We start from the raw sequence: 12,624 nt of genomic DNA, 5'->3' as shown, positions 1-12,624 counted from the left end.
CTTAGGTCCTCCCTAACGTGAACATTACCTGGACCTGAGTCTCAGTTTGCATACAGGCTAAGGCACAGGACTTGGGGTGCATGTCACAGTGAGAAGCTCCTGTAGATTGTCATTGTTCCTTCTAAGGGACTTGTGTCTGTGGAGGGCAAAAGTAAACAGCTTTCTTGGTGAGAAGCAGGGAACCACATCTACCAAGTGTTATCTGACCTGTGACTATCCCAGGGTGCCCTGGCTTTGGATATGAGAAAAGCTTTTGGAGCCAGTCCAACAGCCACCCCATTCTCTGAATCCTGCCTAGGCCACATGGGAGTGGTGTGTGGGAGTGGAGCAGAGGACTAGGGGATTCACCCTGGCTCTCTGATTTGTCTTCCCTGGAATGGCCTTCAGCCTCAATCTTCACTAAGTCAACTCCTGGTCCTAAGTAACATGAGAAGTAATGTGGGGGAAACTGATCCTATCGTGGCCTTTGAGTATGGTGGCCAAGGGAGGCAAATTGTTAAGGGCAGCCTGGTTCCCAGAATGTCTACTGATGAGGGCACAGGCCAGATGGTCTAAGTGCACACACTCCCTGTCTTTGGAGGATCAGGGATGCTTTCTGAGAGTGGAGTGAAGCCCAACAGGACCACATGTCTCTCATAAGCTTTGGTCTTCTTAAACGTGACATCAGTCCCATGCAGGTGGTCCAGCACACCCAGTATTCCATAGCACTCGTTGAACCTAAAGGAAGAAAATTAACCAGCTAGCAGTGGTGGGAAGCTCTCAGTTTCTCTTATTTCTCAGCCCTCCTTTCCCATATGTAGCATCTCCATGTTGCCCAGCTATGCAGTTAGAGACTAGGATACTCCTTTGAAGGGTTCCATTTGATGGTAGTTTAGGGTTTTTGCTCTTAGTGTTTTTAAGACAGTTTCACCAAACTGAACTAAAATTCGCTACATGTAGCTGGCTTTGAACTGGTGGCACTACTACCTCAGCTTCCCCAGTGATGGTATTTAAAATTGTGAGCCACTATAGGTAATAATTTTTGAACTGAAGGACTGACCCCTAGGCCTTGCACGTGCTAGCAGGTACCTACCACCCCCCTTCCTCTGTGTGTGACTACACACAGATATCACACTGGAGTATTGATGTCGTCCACCACTCCCACACTCCTCTTTCTTCCTGAACCCAGAGTTCACCTTTTTGGCTAAGCTGGTAGATAGTAAGCACCAGCTATCCTGTCTCCTGTCCTCAGCACAAGAGCAAGGTTGACATTTATATGAGTATAAATCATTGTATAGGCCTGGCTGGCCTGGAACTCTCCCAGACCAGGTTAACCTCACACTGAGCCCACCTGCTGAGTCCTGGGATTAAAGGCCTGCTGCCATGCCCAGCTACAGAAAGCATTTCAACTGCTGAACCCTCTCTCTGGGAACTCCCTACCCACTTTTACTGTGTGATTCTGGTATGCAGAAGTTACGACGTCATGCAGATCTATGCTTGCTCAGGTAGGCTGAGAGGCTCCCTGCATCAGACCACCATGGAAGACAGGATCCCAAGGAGGCAGGATCCCAAGGTGTGCTCTACAGGTATTTCGACTGGTGAGTTTGGAGTGGGATGCAAGAACCTGTGTTCTGTCTGGTGACCCAGGAAAAGCCTGGGATAAGGCCAGTTGTGGTGTGGCCCATTTAATCCGAACTCAGGAGGCAGGGGCAGGCAGATCTCTTGAGTTTGAGGCCAATGGCGTCTACATTAAGTTTTAGGACAGCCAGAACTACATAGAGAAACCCTGTCTCAAAACTAAGATGATGCTTCAGTGTGCCAAGTTTTTATGCACATGGGTTCTGAGGAGAAAATTCAAGGATCCCAAGATTCAGAAAGTCCAGAGCCCAAATAATGATTAAAATTCCCAACTGCAGGAAAAAACTGGTGTCAGGAAAAAGAAAAGATCAAGGTGGCCTTGTCTAGGTGGCATCTTTCCCATAGCCAGGTGCCTCCCCTGACTGGCTCACACATTCAGATAGACAGCACTGTCTGCTGAGACATTTGAACCAGGGTGTTGTTGGCTTACTTGAGATGGTGGTATTCATGTAACTCAGGCAAAGGCAGGAAGGGCAAGTGGTAGCCACAGTGGGTGAGCGTGCTGATGATGAGAACCAGGGATAGCCACGCAGTGATGGAGGACAAGTGAGAGCCCATTGCTAGAGGACCCACCATAACTGGCAACATGTTGGCAACCTGCAAGAGGAAGGAGGATTCTAGGAGATGGAGAGACCCAGCTGAGTGTTCACTCTGCCTTCCATTGATACTGCAGGGAGACAGATCGCCTTGGATTGTAAAGGGATACTCGTGCTTAGCTTAACCTTCCTCTTGAGCGAAAGGTGACTGGGGAGAATGTGATAATGCACACTAGGCACCTGGCACAACCAAGAGATGGCAGCTATTCAGTGAGAAGATGAAAATAACAGGGCAGGGAAATACCAGCCCCTACTTTGGGAGCTTCAGGGGCTATATTTACCATGTGTTCTATAGGATCGGCATAGATTGAGACCACACCAACGGGTGCTGTCCATTCATGATGTTTCCTGTGAATTTTTTTGAACAACTTTGGGTGATGGAAGAGCCTGGAAAGATAAGTGGTAACTGTCAACTCCCCTTTTCCCTTCATCCCAAGCAGATCATCAGAAAGCCAAGGTGGGAGTGTGGTCCCCATCTGAGGTGCTAGCAACTATTCCTTGCTCTCCTCTCGTCTCATCGTGGATGACGAGGCTGGCTTAGCGTTGCCTGCCAGCTCCAGTGGTGAAGCAAACTGATGCCCAGAAAGGGCCAGCTCTCCCATACATACAGCTATTTTTTTCACTGGGCATTGTGTCAAGTTGGGAGAATCAGTTGTGTCTCTGGCAATTGTTGGGTGGGGCCTGAGAATAGAGACCCCAGTTCAGAGGCCTTTGCTGACCAGGGAGCTGCCCCAAGGTGGGGCTGACTGTGTACATGTAAGGAGCTCACCGATGTAAGTAGTAGAACAAGATTTCTTCCACAAGGGTGAAAAAGGCCAGCTCCACCAGGAACCAGTGGAAGGTAGGCAGCTCTCGACTACAGGGGTCTCTCCTCCACTTTAAGAAAGGATAGTAGATGACCAGCATGGGGAAAGAGATGACGCTCTGGTTGAAGATAACTGTACGGATAGACTGACGCAGCTTCACAGGGTCTACCTGCCAGAGGACAGACGGAACAGGGAGGGGCACATGAGAAATAGGTTTCCACCTGACCTGCTCGGGATAGGTTTTTGGGAGTGACCGGGGTAGTCCTCCATCTGGGGCTGGCAGTAGAGACCTGTCCGGTCCTTGGCAATGTCCCAACCAGAGCATAGGTTCTGTGGGCCAGGGTCCATCACTGCCTAGTTCTGACCCACAGTGCTTTACACGGACAAAGAAACAAATACCAGTTAAACACAGAAACAGATAGTCAGTGATGATTGGCTCAGTCATCTTAAAGGATTCCAGAAGGTCTGTGTGACCTGAGAACAAAGCCTCTACATAGATTTGAGGCCAGCATAGGCAGGCCTCCACTTCCCTCAGCTTCCTCTGCTTGGGGCCAATCCAGTGAGGCTGAACAGATGACAAGCTTGTCCCAGGAGGAAAGGCTAAATAGTCTCTGGATTGTCAACCTTTTGGCTGGCAACCTCCACCAAGTGCCTTTGTGGCTACAAGATACCTGTCAGGAATATATGGTCTGAAAATTCGGCCACTGGTATGGTCTACGGAAATAGGAAGGAAGCAACAGCCTTATGGGAAAGAGACTTAGAAACAACAGTACTTCTCCAATGTTTCAAACTTGGAACAGTTCAAGAAAAAGTTAGAAATTATAGAGTATTTAAATGGATGAATCCGAGATGGTATGTAGATGCGTCTCATATTTCTCCTACATTTCTGTCTGTATGTTTAAAACTTCCTTACTGTTAAGTGTTTGGAAAAAGACAGCTGAGAACCAGGACAGAGACTGTTTTAAGAAGCTGCAGAGATGGCTCTGAGGAGCTGCATAGACAGTTCTGAGACAATGTAGACAGCTCTGAGAGACTACATAGATGGCTCTGTCAGAGACCTTTGCCTTACACGGGAGAATAGTGGGCGGTGGTAGTGTGCATCGGGCCAAGGCCTGGTTTTGGTTTCCGGTTTTTGAAACAATCTTGGGGGCTAGAGAGATGACTCTGGGGAAGAACACTGGCTTTTCCCAGGGAACCCAGGTCGATTCACAGCATGCACATGGCAGCTCACAACTGTCAACTTGACATCTTCTCAACTCTGTGGGTACTGCATATATTTTGTACACAGACATACATGCAGGGAAAATACTCATCTAAAGAAACAGTCTCTTGCAGTCCTTCTGATCTTCCTGCCTCTCTTTCAAATGCTGGGATTCTAGGTGTGTCCCACCACACCCAACCAAGATTTGGGTTTTGTTTTTTAGAGATGGAACAATTACAGCATTTGCATTTATATCACAATGCAAAGAGAAGCTGTGTTGTGGGAGAGGGAATGTAAGAAAGGGAAGAATGAAGAAGCTGAGACATTTCCTGGAGTAGGAGGGACAGGAGCCAGGAGAGGTGGCAGGCACAGATCCGGACCTAAAGGAACGGGAGAAGCATGAGACCCGGAGCGCTGAGAGCAGTAGGTGGATCGTGCTTTCATTTCCTCAGTGCGGTAGAGGCCAGATCAGAAAGGAGGTGTTGAGAGAAGAGAGATGTGCATAGGCAAGGAGATGGGACAGTGGTGGCGTGGGCGGGCTAAGATCCAGCACACATCAGCATCCACTGCAGTGGGATCCCGGGATCCTTCTGAAGTCAGCACGTCCTACAGATAGCTAGGGACTAGATGGTCCCAGGGTCCTTCCTGTGTCCTCAGTCTGAAGCGCAGGTTGCTAGCCTTGGAGTTACATGGGTTAAGCTCTGCCTCTGTGGCCTGGAAAGTTAAAACTTGAACTGGTCACTCACCTCTAGACCTTGGCTTCTGGGAGAAGCCCCAACAACAGCCTACTGCTCGCCAGTCATTGAAAGGTTTCTAGGTAACACATGATATTCACAGCTGTGGCCTGGTGAGGATCTGTAGGTACTCTGGAACTGGAAGCTCCAGGGTGGGGCCGGGACATAGCTCAGTGGGCAGAGTGCCTTCTTGGTATCCTTTTGGAGCTGTGGGTATGATCCCCAGCCCAGTGTGAGGTAGAAGGAAGATTGGGAGTTTGGGATCATCCTCAGCTACATAGCAAGTTGGAGGGCAGCCTGGGCTACATGAGACCCTTTGGGGTGGGAGAAGAGAAGAAAGAAGAGATTCTAGTCTATTTCATCTCTAGTCTATCTCAGGGACCATGACAAAGCTTCATCTGAACCATGACAATCATCACAGTGTATAGCCTCAAAGATGAAAGCATTTAGTCAATGGTGACTGCTTTGGAGACAGCCAGCCTGCAGATGAAAAGGTCTTACAGGCCAAATACTGACATAAAGGCCTCCAGTCTGTGTTCTTTCAGGGTGGGCAGGAGGAAGCCCTTTCAATTGTCCGGTAGCTGTCATCTCAGGAGAGGACCGTTTCAGAGGGCTCCATCAGGACTCCTTTTTTCCCATCCTGCCTTTGGTGCCAGGCGCAGACAGCCTTGAAAGCAGAGGTGACTCATGCAGACACAAGGGCAGGTTAGGAGCTGATTGTCAGGACAGGCTTTGGGTGGGGCTGTAGAATAGCTTGTTTTCAGAATCAGGCTCTGCCTTGTTGTGTAGGGAAGGTTGTCTCTGCAGGTTGTCAGAGCACCAGGAAGCCAAGTTCAGGCTGCATTGCGGTGATTCAATCCCTACAGTAAGCATGTGGGGCTGCTCAGAAGCCAGCACTGTTCCTGCCTTCCTGGGGCTGTCCTGGTGGCTCACACTACTGGTTGCGTTGGATGACTAAGGAGGCTCTCCTTTAACCGCAGCACTCAGGCGTCAGAGGCAGGTGGATCTTTGTGAGTTCCAGGCCAGCCTGGTCTACAGAGTGAGTTCTAGGAACACCGGGGCTACACAGGGAACCTTGTCTTTTAGAGGAGAAAGAAGAGGGGGTGGGGGGAGGCGGCTAAAAAATAACTACATTCAGAGTCTATACCACCACCTGGTACAGTAGGGGTTCCTCCTTTGGGACAGGAGATGTCTGGTTTCAGATCTGTGCTCTCAGTGCCATGGCTAACAGGCTGCCATCTCTGAGACAGTCGAGTCCAGGCTAAGGCAGTCGCTTCTCTTCCTAATACGTCATGGAGCAGCCTGGGGTGGGAACCAGGAGACCAGTACATTGTTCTAGACTGGCTGATGGCTGAGTAGCCTTTTAATTTCTTTTTTCTTTTTTTTTTATTCGTTCCCCCACCCGACCCCTGTGTGTATGTGTGAAGGAACCTTTGTGCCCTGGTGTACATCTGGAGATCAGAGTAAATGAAGAGTTCTCTCCTTCTACTATGTGGGGTGTGGGTTCTGGGGATCAAACTCAGGTCTTCCGGCTTGGCTGCAATTGCACTTACTTGCTGAACCATCTCCGGCCCCTTCTTTTAGACAGGGTCTCCTATAGCCTGGGCTACATTCAAACTTCCTGTGTAGACAAGGATAACCTTGAACTTCTAATTCTCCTGTCTCCAGTTCCAGAGTGCAGAGATTATAGCTGTACATCCTCATATGTGTGTTAGGGATGGAACCCAGGGCTACTTTTGGGATTAAAAAAAAAAAAAAAGCTCTCTACCAACCAAGTATTCCCCCAGCTCCCTTCTCTTACCTTCTGGATTCAGGTCACCTCAAGAATGTCTTTGACTTGCCCTGACGTTGGTCCCTGCCTTCCTAGCACTAAGAGACACAGTGATACTTACCGGCTCATTGTTGCCACGTTGGATGCGGTAGCGGGAGATGAAGGTGGGTTTTTCCGTTGTGTCCACCAGCAGTAGAAGGCCATTGAAGCCCCAGAAGCACAGCGCTGGCACGAGGACAACACCTGAGGCAGGGAGCAGAGGGACTTAGAACAGCCCCAGGCACCACAGTGGCTCACCAGGAAGGAATGAACAAGCCACGTGGATCTGTCTCCTGCCTGATGACTCACTGCTCAAGTCCTTGCCGCAGAACCTGGACAAGTCACTAGGTGTCTGTATTTGTTCTGTCTTGTCTCTGTCCCTCTTCCACTCACTGTGCGTGTGCGTGTGCGTGTGCGTGTGCGTGTGCGTGTGCGTGTGTGTGTGTGTGTGAGAGAGAGAGAGAGAGAGAGAGAGAGAGAGAGAGAGAGAGAGAGAGAGAGAGAGAGACAGGGTCTTACTGTGTAGTCCTGTCTGTGTAGGCTAGGTTGCCTTGAACTCACAGTATATTGCCTACTCCCTCTGCCTCTCAAATCCTGGGGTTAAAGGTATGTCCCACCACACCTGAGGATTTGGGTAATTTTTGACTTGTTTTGAGACAGGGTCTCAGTCTCTCCCAGGCTAGTTTGAAACTCACTGGATAGTCCAGATAGACCCCAAACTCACAGCAATCCCCCTGCCTCAGCCACCTGCTGCGGTAACAGGTGTTGCTGCTGTACCCTCTCAGCACAAGTTGTGGTGACACTTCCCTTCCCCTCACAAGTGTCGCTCCATGGCTGCTGATGGCACCTGGCCATCCCATCCATTACTTCCCAATGCCCGTTCTTGGACATCCTGGGCTACATGAAGCCCTATGCCAAGAAGAAGGAAAATAGAGCCTGCAGGGTGGCTCATTGTTAAGGGTCTTGTTAAATAAGCCTGAGGAGCTGAGCCCTGCCCCACAAGCCATGTAAAAGTGCAGAGAGCAGATACTGCAGAGACATCTGCTGCCCTCCACACACACAGTGTGGTAGGTATATGCATGTCCCTGGCCAAAATGAAAAAGAAAATCGTGACCGAGACATGCTTCATCTGGCTCTTTGTGTCACACCCCGCTCTGCATGTCCTTGGATGACCTAAGGCAGTCATCCAGAGAACATGGTTAACTAACTGCTCGGTGACCTCTTACTGGATTGAAACGTCTTAGGAACAACGACACTGTTTCACTGAATCTTCCTCTGTACCCTTCTTCTAGTCCCTTTCCTGCTTTATCAAACGCAAGTCTGGGGTAGGACAGGCACAGGAAGAAACTTGGCCAGTGTGAGAAGACCCACTGGTAGATCCATTCTTCAGAACAGTTGGATAGACTCTGAAATGAAATAGGAGACAGAAAGCAGATACGCATAGGTTTGTTCATGGAAATGCTGACGTGGCATCTTTACAAAGAACAAGAAAAGCCAGGTGGTGGAACCCCATGCCTGTAATCTCAGCACTTGTGAGACAGAGGCAGGCAAATCTCTGAGTCTGAGGTCAGCCTAGTCTATAGAGCAAGTTCCAGAACAGCTAAGGCTTCACAGAGAAACCCTGCCTCAAAATAAACAAACAAACAAACAAAAAACACAAGAAAATCTAAGGGTTATATATAGAGGGTGCTCAGCCGTTAAGAGCATTTTGGCTTCTCTCCAGAGAACTGGGGTTGATTCCCATTCCCCACATGGTGGTTCATAGCTGTTTGTAACTCTAGTTCCAGGGAAACCAATACCTTCTTCTGACCTCTAGCTCCTGTATGAATATGGTACCCAGACATACACTCAGGAACACATACACATAAAGTATATCAATAGCATGGTTTTTTATACAAGGAAACATTTAAAGAAGCCTAACTGTTAATACGAGATGAGGAATCTTCCATGTGACAGAACAGACCTGGCAAAATGAAATATTAAACCCTTGATCATGTGGCAAGATGGCTACAAGTGTTCAATGAAAAACTTGGTTAAAGAACCAGCAGGTTAGCCGGACAGTAGTGGCGCATGCCTTTAATCCCAGCACTTGGGAGGCAGAGGCAGGCGGATTTCTGAGTTCGAGGCCAGCCTGGTCTACAGAGTGAGTTCCAGGACAGCCAGGGCTACACAGAGAAACCCTGTCTCAAAAAAAAGAAAAAGAAAAAAGAAAAGAACCAGCAGGTTGGGCTGGAGAGATGGCTCAGTGGTTAAGAGCACTGACTGCCCTTCCAGAGGTCCTGAGTTCAGTTCACAGCAACCACATGGTGACTAACAACCATGTGTAAAGGGATCTGAGGCCCTCTTCTGGTGTGTCTGAAGACAGCTACAGTGTAGTCACATACATAAAAAAACAAACAGAAACCCAGCAGGTTAGGCAGGTAGTGGTACATGCTATACTCCTTTTTAAAAAAATATTATCTATTATTTATACAAGTACACTGTAGCTGTCTTCAGACACACCAGAAGAGGGCATCGGATCCCATTACAGACGGTTATGAGCCACCATGTAGTTGCTGGGAATTGAACTCAGGACCCCTGGAAGAACAACAGTCAGTGCTCTTAACTGCTGAGCCATCTCTCCAGCCCAAATGCTATAATCCTAACACTCAGGAAGCAGAGGCAGGAGGATCTGAGTTCCAAGACAGCCAGGGGTACATAATGAGAACCTGTCTGAAAAAACAAAACTACAGGCGAGCAGATTGGGCCCATAACGTAGAGCAGCAGCAGGTGAAGGTGCTGGCAGCCGAGCTTGGCAGCCTGAGTTCAACTCGGCTCCCAGGACCACGTGGTGGAAGGAGAGAACCAGCTTCTGCATGTTGTCCTCTAACCGCCTCAGGCATGCAATGGCAACCTTATGCCTGTCCTTCAAATAACAACAACAATAATAATGATAACAACAATAATAAATAATAAAGTAGTATGGGAGAAGAACAGATGTAGAGCACAAAACAGCCCTCTGGCTAGAACCTCACCTAAAATGAAGAGGAGCCACTCATTGCCTTCAAATGTAGACAGTAGTTTCTCCCACTGGGTCTGCCAGAAGTAGCCGGAAGTACCCACAAATCTTTGAAGATGCCTTGGAAGGAAAATCATTCAAGATTCTGGGAGACCTGGAAGCCAGCTCTTTCATGCCGTGCCTCTCACCACAGGTCTGGACGGAACACACTCACCATGTAACTGAGTTCCAGAAGGCCACCAACAAGAGCAGCCCAGAGCCCAGGATGAGAGCTGTCCTCCTCATGGAGCCCCAGATGTGTCCCTCCTGTAGGAACTGAGAATGTCAGGCCAGTCAGGCTCTTGCTGGGAACAGGCTACTAAGCTTTCCCGGTCTGTAGAAGTTCCTTCCCTACTAAGGTTCTTGACTCTGTCTAGGTGTGCTTATATTGCCCCAACGACAACAAAACTGTTGAGCAATGTTGCTGCCCAGATCTGGATAGGAAAGGCTTTTAACAGCTGTGCCATGTGTCATTGGACCTCTTGGCAAAGGGGTGAGTTCAAGGCCAGCCTGCTCTACGTAGTGAATTCCAGGCCAGCTAAGCCATGTAGACAGACAACAGCAAGAGGGAACAGGATAACATGGAGCTCCAGGACCCCTAACCAGCACAGTGGGATGGCAGGTGCTTACTTGGTTGGTCTTCTCATAGCCTCTTGGACTTTCCATGTCTACTGTCATCTGGAAGATAAAATACAGGTTTTGGAGCCTTTACCACATACAGCTGAAGAGGAGACAGTGGAGGAATTCAAGGCTGGCACCAGACAAACTGTTCCTAAAATTTATACAGGGGAGACAAATTAGCAGTAAATAGCTAGGGAAATGCAGAGAGGAAGTGTGAAGAAAGAGGCAGAGACAAGGAGTGTGGGGTCTCCCAACACTGAAGGCAGGGCTTCATACAGAACTGATCTGGGGCTGGAGAAATGGCTGAGCTGTTGAGAGCACCAGTTGCTCTTGCAGAGGACTGAGGTTCAGTTTCCAATGCATCCTGTTTTTCCTTATGGCACTTCTTGCTGTTTCTCTTCTGTTCAGTTAGGAGTGTACATAAGTGCCTCTGATGGCTCTTAGAGCCACAGTTCTCTGGGAGGTATCATACCCAGGACAACTAGAGCATGCTGCAAGGCCCTCGGGGCTGCAAGGCCCTTGGGGCTGCAAGGCCATTCTTTGGTTTGCCTTGGCTGTGGTGCTTAATATCCTGTTTGTTTTATGATGGACCCGTGGAAAGAGACTCAGCCTCACTAACTATAAGGGACAATAATCCTGTCACCTCACACTAGTTGAGGCTGGGGGTATGGCTTAATGACTGGAGTGGTTTTTGTAGCACTCAGGAGGTTCTGGGTTCCATCCCCAGATGCCTGTAACCCCAGCACTCAGGAGTCAGGAAGACAAAGAATGCAGAGAACGGGAGCTGGAGAGATGGCTAAATGGTTAAGAACACTGACTGTTCTTCTAGAGGTCCTGAGTTCAAATCCCAGAGACCACATGGCAAATGTCCAATCCTAGGGTAGAAACAAAGGATGCCTGGGCTTCATTGGCGAGCCAGCCAGTCTAGCTAAATCAGAAATCTCCAGGTTCAGTAAGAGATCTTGTCTCAAAGACTAAGGTGGATAGTCTGCCATGATGGTACGTGCCTTTAATTTTGTTATTAGGACATTAGGAGGCAACCAAGCCACATAACGTGAAGACACCACACTTCAGCTGTGGTGACACACATACACACACACACACACACACACACACTGAGAACTCAGTAGCAATTCTCTAATTCTCTTAATTCTCTTTCCTTGTCTCTGGTATGCACTCTCAGCATGGTCTGATTTACAAGACCTGCGACCAGCCCAGACCAACCCATCATTAACCCAGAGGCCACCCTGTCTCCTGGGACCATATCTAGCTGCAGGAATTTCAGGTCTCCCAGCCCAAGGTAGGACAAACAGAAGGAGCAGAAAGAGCAGAAGGAGCGTAGACAAAGGGAGACTTTTGTCACCTCCCGAATCAGGGTAGAAAGTAGAGAGCTGGGACCAGGGTCCAGCGTCTAACAGGACTTCTTGCCACCGAGTTGCAGATTTTTCCCTTTTTGACGATGAGAGTTAACTGTACTCTTTTAGACGCCATGCTAGGTTTCTCTTGCCCTGGATGGATACTGAGCAGCGGCTCCTCTGTCCCACCTGCAGACTGCTGTGACTGGAAACAGGAGAGTGTGCCTGTCATTGGGTGTTTGGAAGCAGTTGACACTCACTGTGGATGACCCCACCGTAGGCAAGAGCCCAAGGCATCTGGATCCCAGCTGGAGCTGGGGTTACACGTGGGGGGGCTTATGACAGAAGATGGTGTTCGGGATGCCTGGGGTGGGGTAGGCTGCTGGGTCTGCTTGTGCCCTGCCCCTTGAGAAGTTCTTTAGTGAAGGTCCAGGCGGGGATGCAGGAGCTGGTAGTAGGACGTGGCAGTCACAGCTGTGCCTTTGGGACTCTCTTTAGTGAACACCCCAGAACTGGAGCCTTGGTCCAAACCTGAGGTATTGTCTTTTAAGGCAGAGTTTTAGCAGCCCAAGCTGGCATTAAACTTGACTTTGACCTTCTGATCTTCCTGCCTTCATCTCCCAAGTGCTGGAAGTCAAACCCAGAGTTTCATGCTCAGGAAGCACTCAGCCTTCAGAACCATGTCCCCAGTCCAAGCATTTTCCTCTAAATCACTGCTAGTTTGTTTGTTGTTTAATTCCTTGTTCACCTGAGAAGTCCTTGTGATTCCACCATGGTTTGGTCCACATCCTTTTGTTTTGTTTTGTTGTTTTTTGAGATAGGGTTTCTTGGTCCACATCCTTAAGGT

The 12,624-nt window shown here is 49.0% G+C and overlaps 1 protein-coding gene across 1 annotated transcript; it reads right to left on the bottom strand.

Moving 5' to 3' along the window:
* Positions 1 to 551: 551 nt before the first annotated feature.
* On the bottom strand, positions 552 to 10,467 carry Faxdc2 (fatty acid hydroxylase domain containing 2). Its single transcript, XM_028782512.1, has 8 exons — positions 10,432 to 10,467; positions 9,977 to 10,077; positions 9,779 to 9,882; positions 6,847 to 6,968; positions 2,983 to 3,188; positions 2,495 to 2,600; positions 2,048 to 2,214; positions 552 to 717 (listed from the first exon to the last, which is right to left on the bottom strand). Exons 1-8 carry the CDS (start codon positions 10,465 to 10,467, stop codon positions 552 to 554), a joined length of 1,008 nt encoding a protein of 335 aa, XP_028638345.1.
* Between the last annotated feature and the right edge of the window lie 2,157 nt (positions 10,468 to 12,624).

This window comes from Grammomys surdaster, unplaced genomic scaffold (genome assembly GCF_004785775.1).
Source record: "Grammomys surdaster isolate TR1022 unplaced genomic scaffold, NIH_TR_1.0 797, whole genome shotgun sequence".
Lineage (NCBI taxonomy): Eukaryota > Metazoa > Chordata > Mammalia > Rodentia > Muridae > Grammomys > Grammomys surdaster.
This window is presented reverse-complemented; position numbering and strand designations above follow the sequence as displayed.

Bases quoted from the DNA above. Each gene is read 5' to 3' on its own strand.
- Faxdc2 (XM_028782512.1), bottom strand. From the start codon at position 10,467: ATGGAAAGTCCAAGAGGCTATGAGAAGACCAACCAA. The intron at 10,078-10,431 runs GTAAGCACCTGC...TGACATTCTCAG, and splicing joins GCTATGAGAAGACCAACCAA to TTCCTACAGGAGGGACACAT. The intron at 9,883-9,976 runs GTGAGTGTGTTC...TTTCCTTCCAAG, and splicing joins TTCTGGAACTCAGTTACATG to GCATCTTCAAAGATTTGTGG.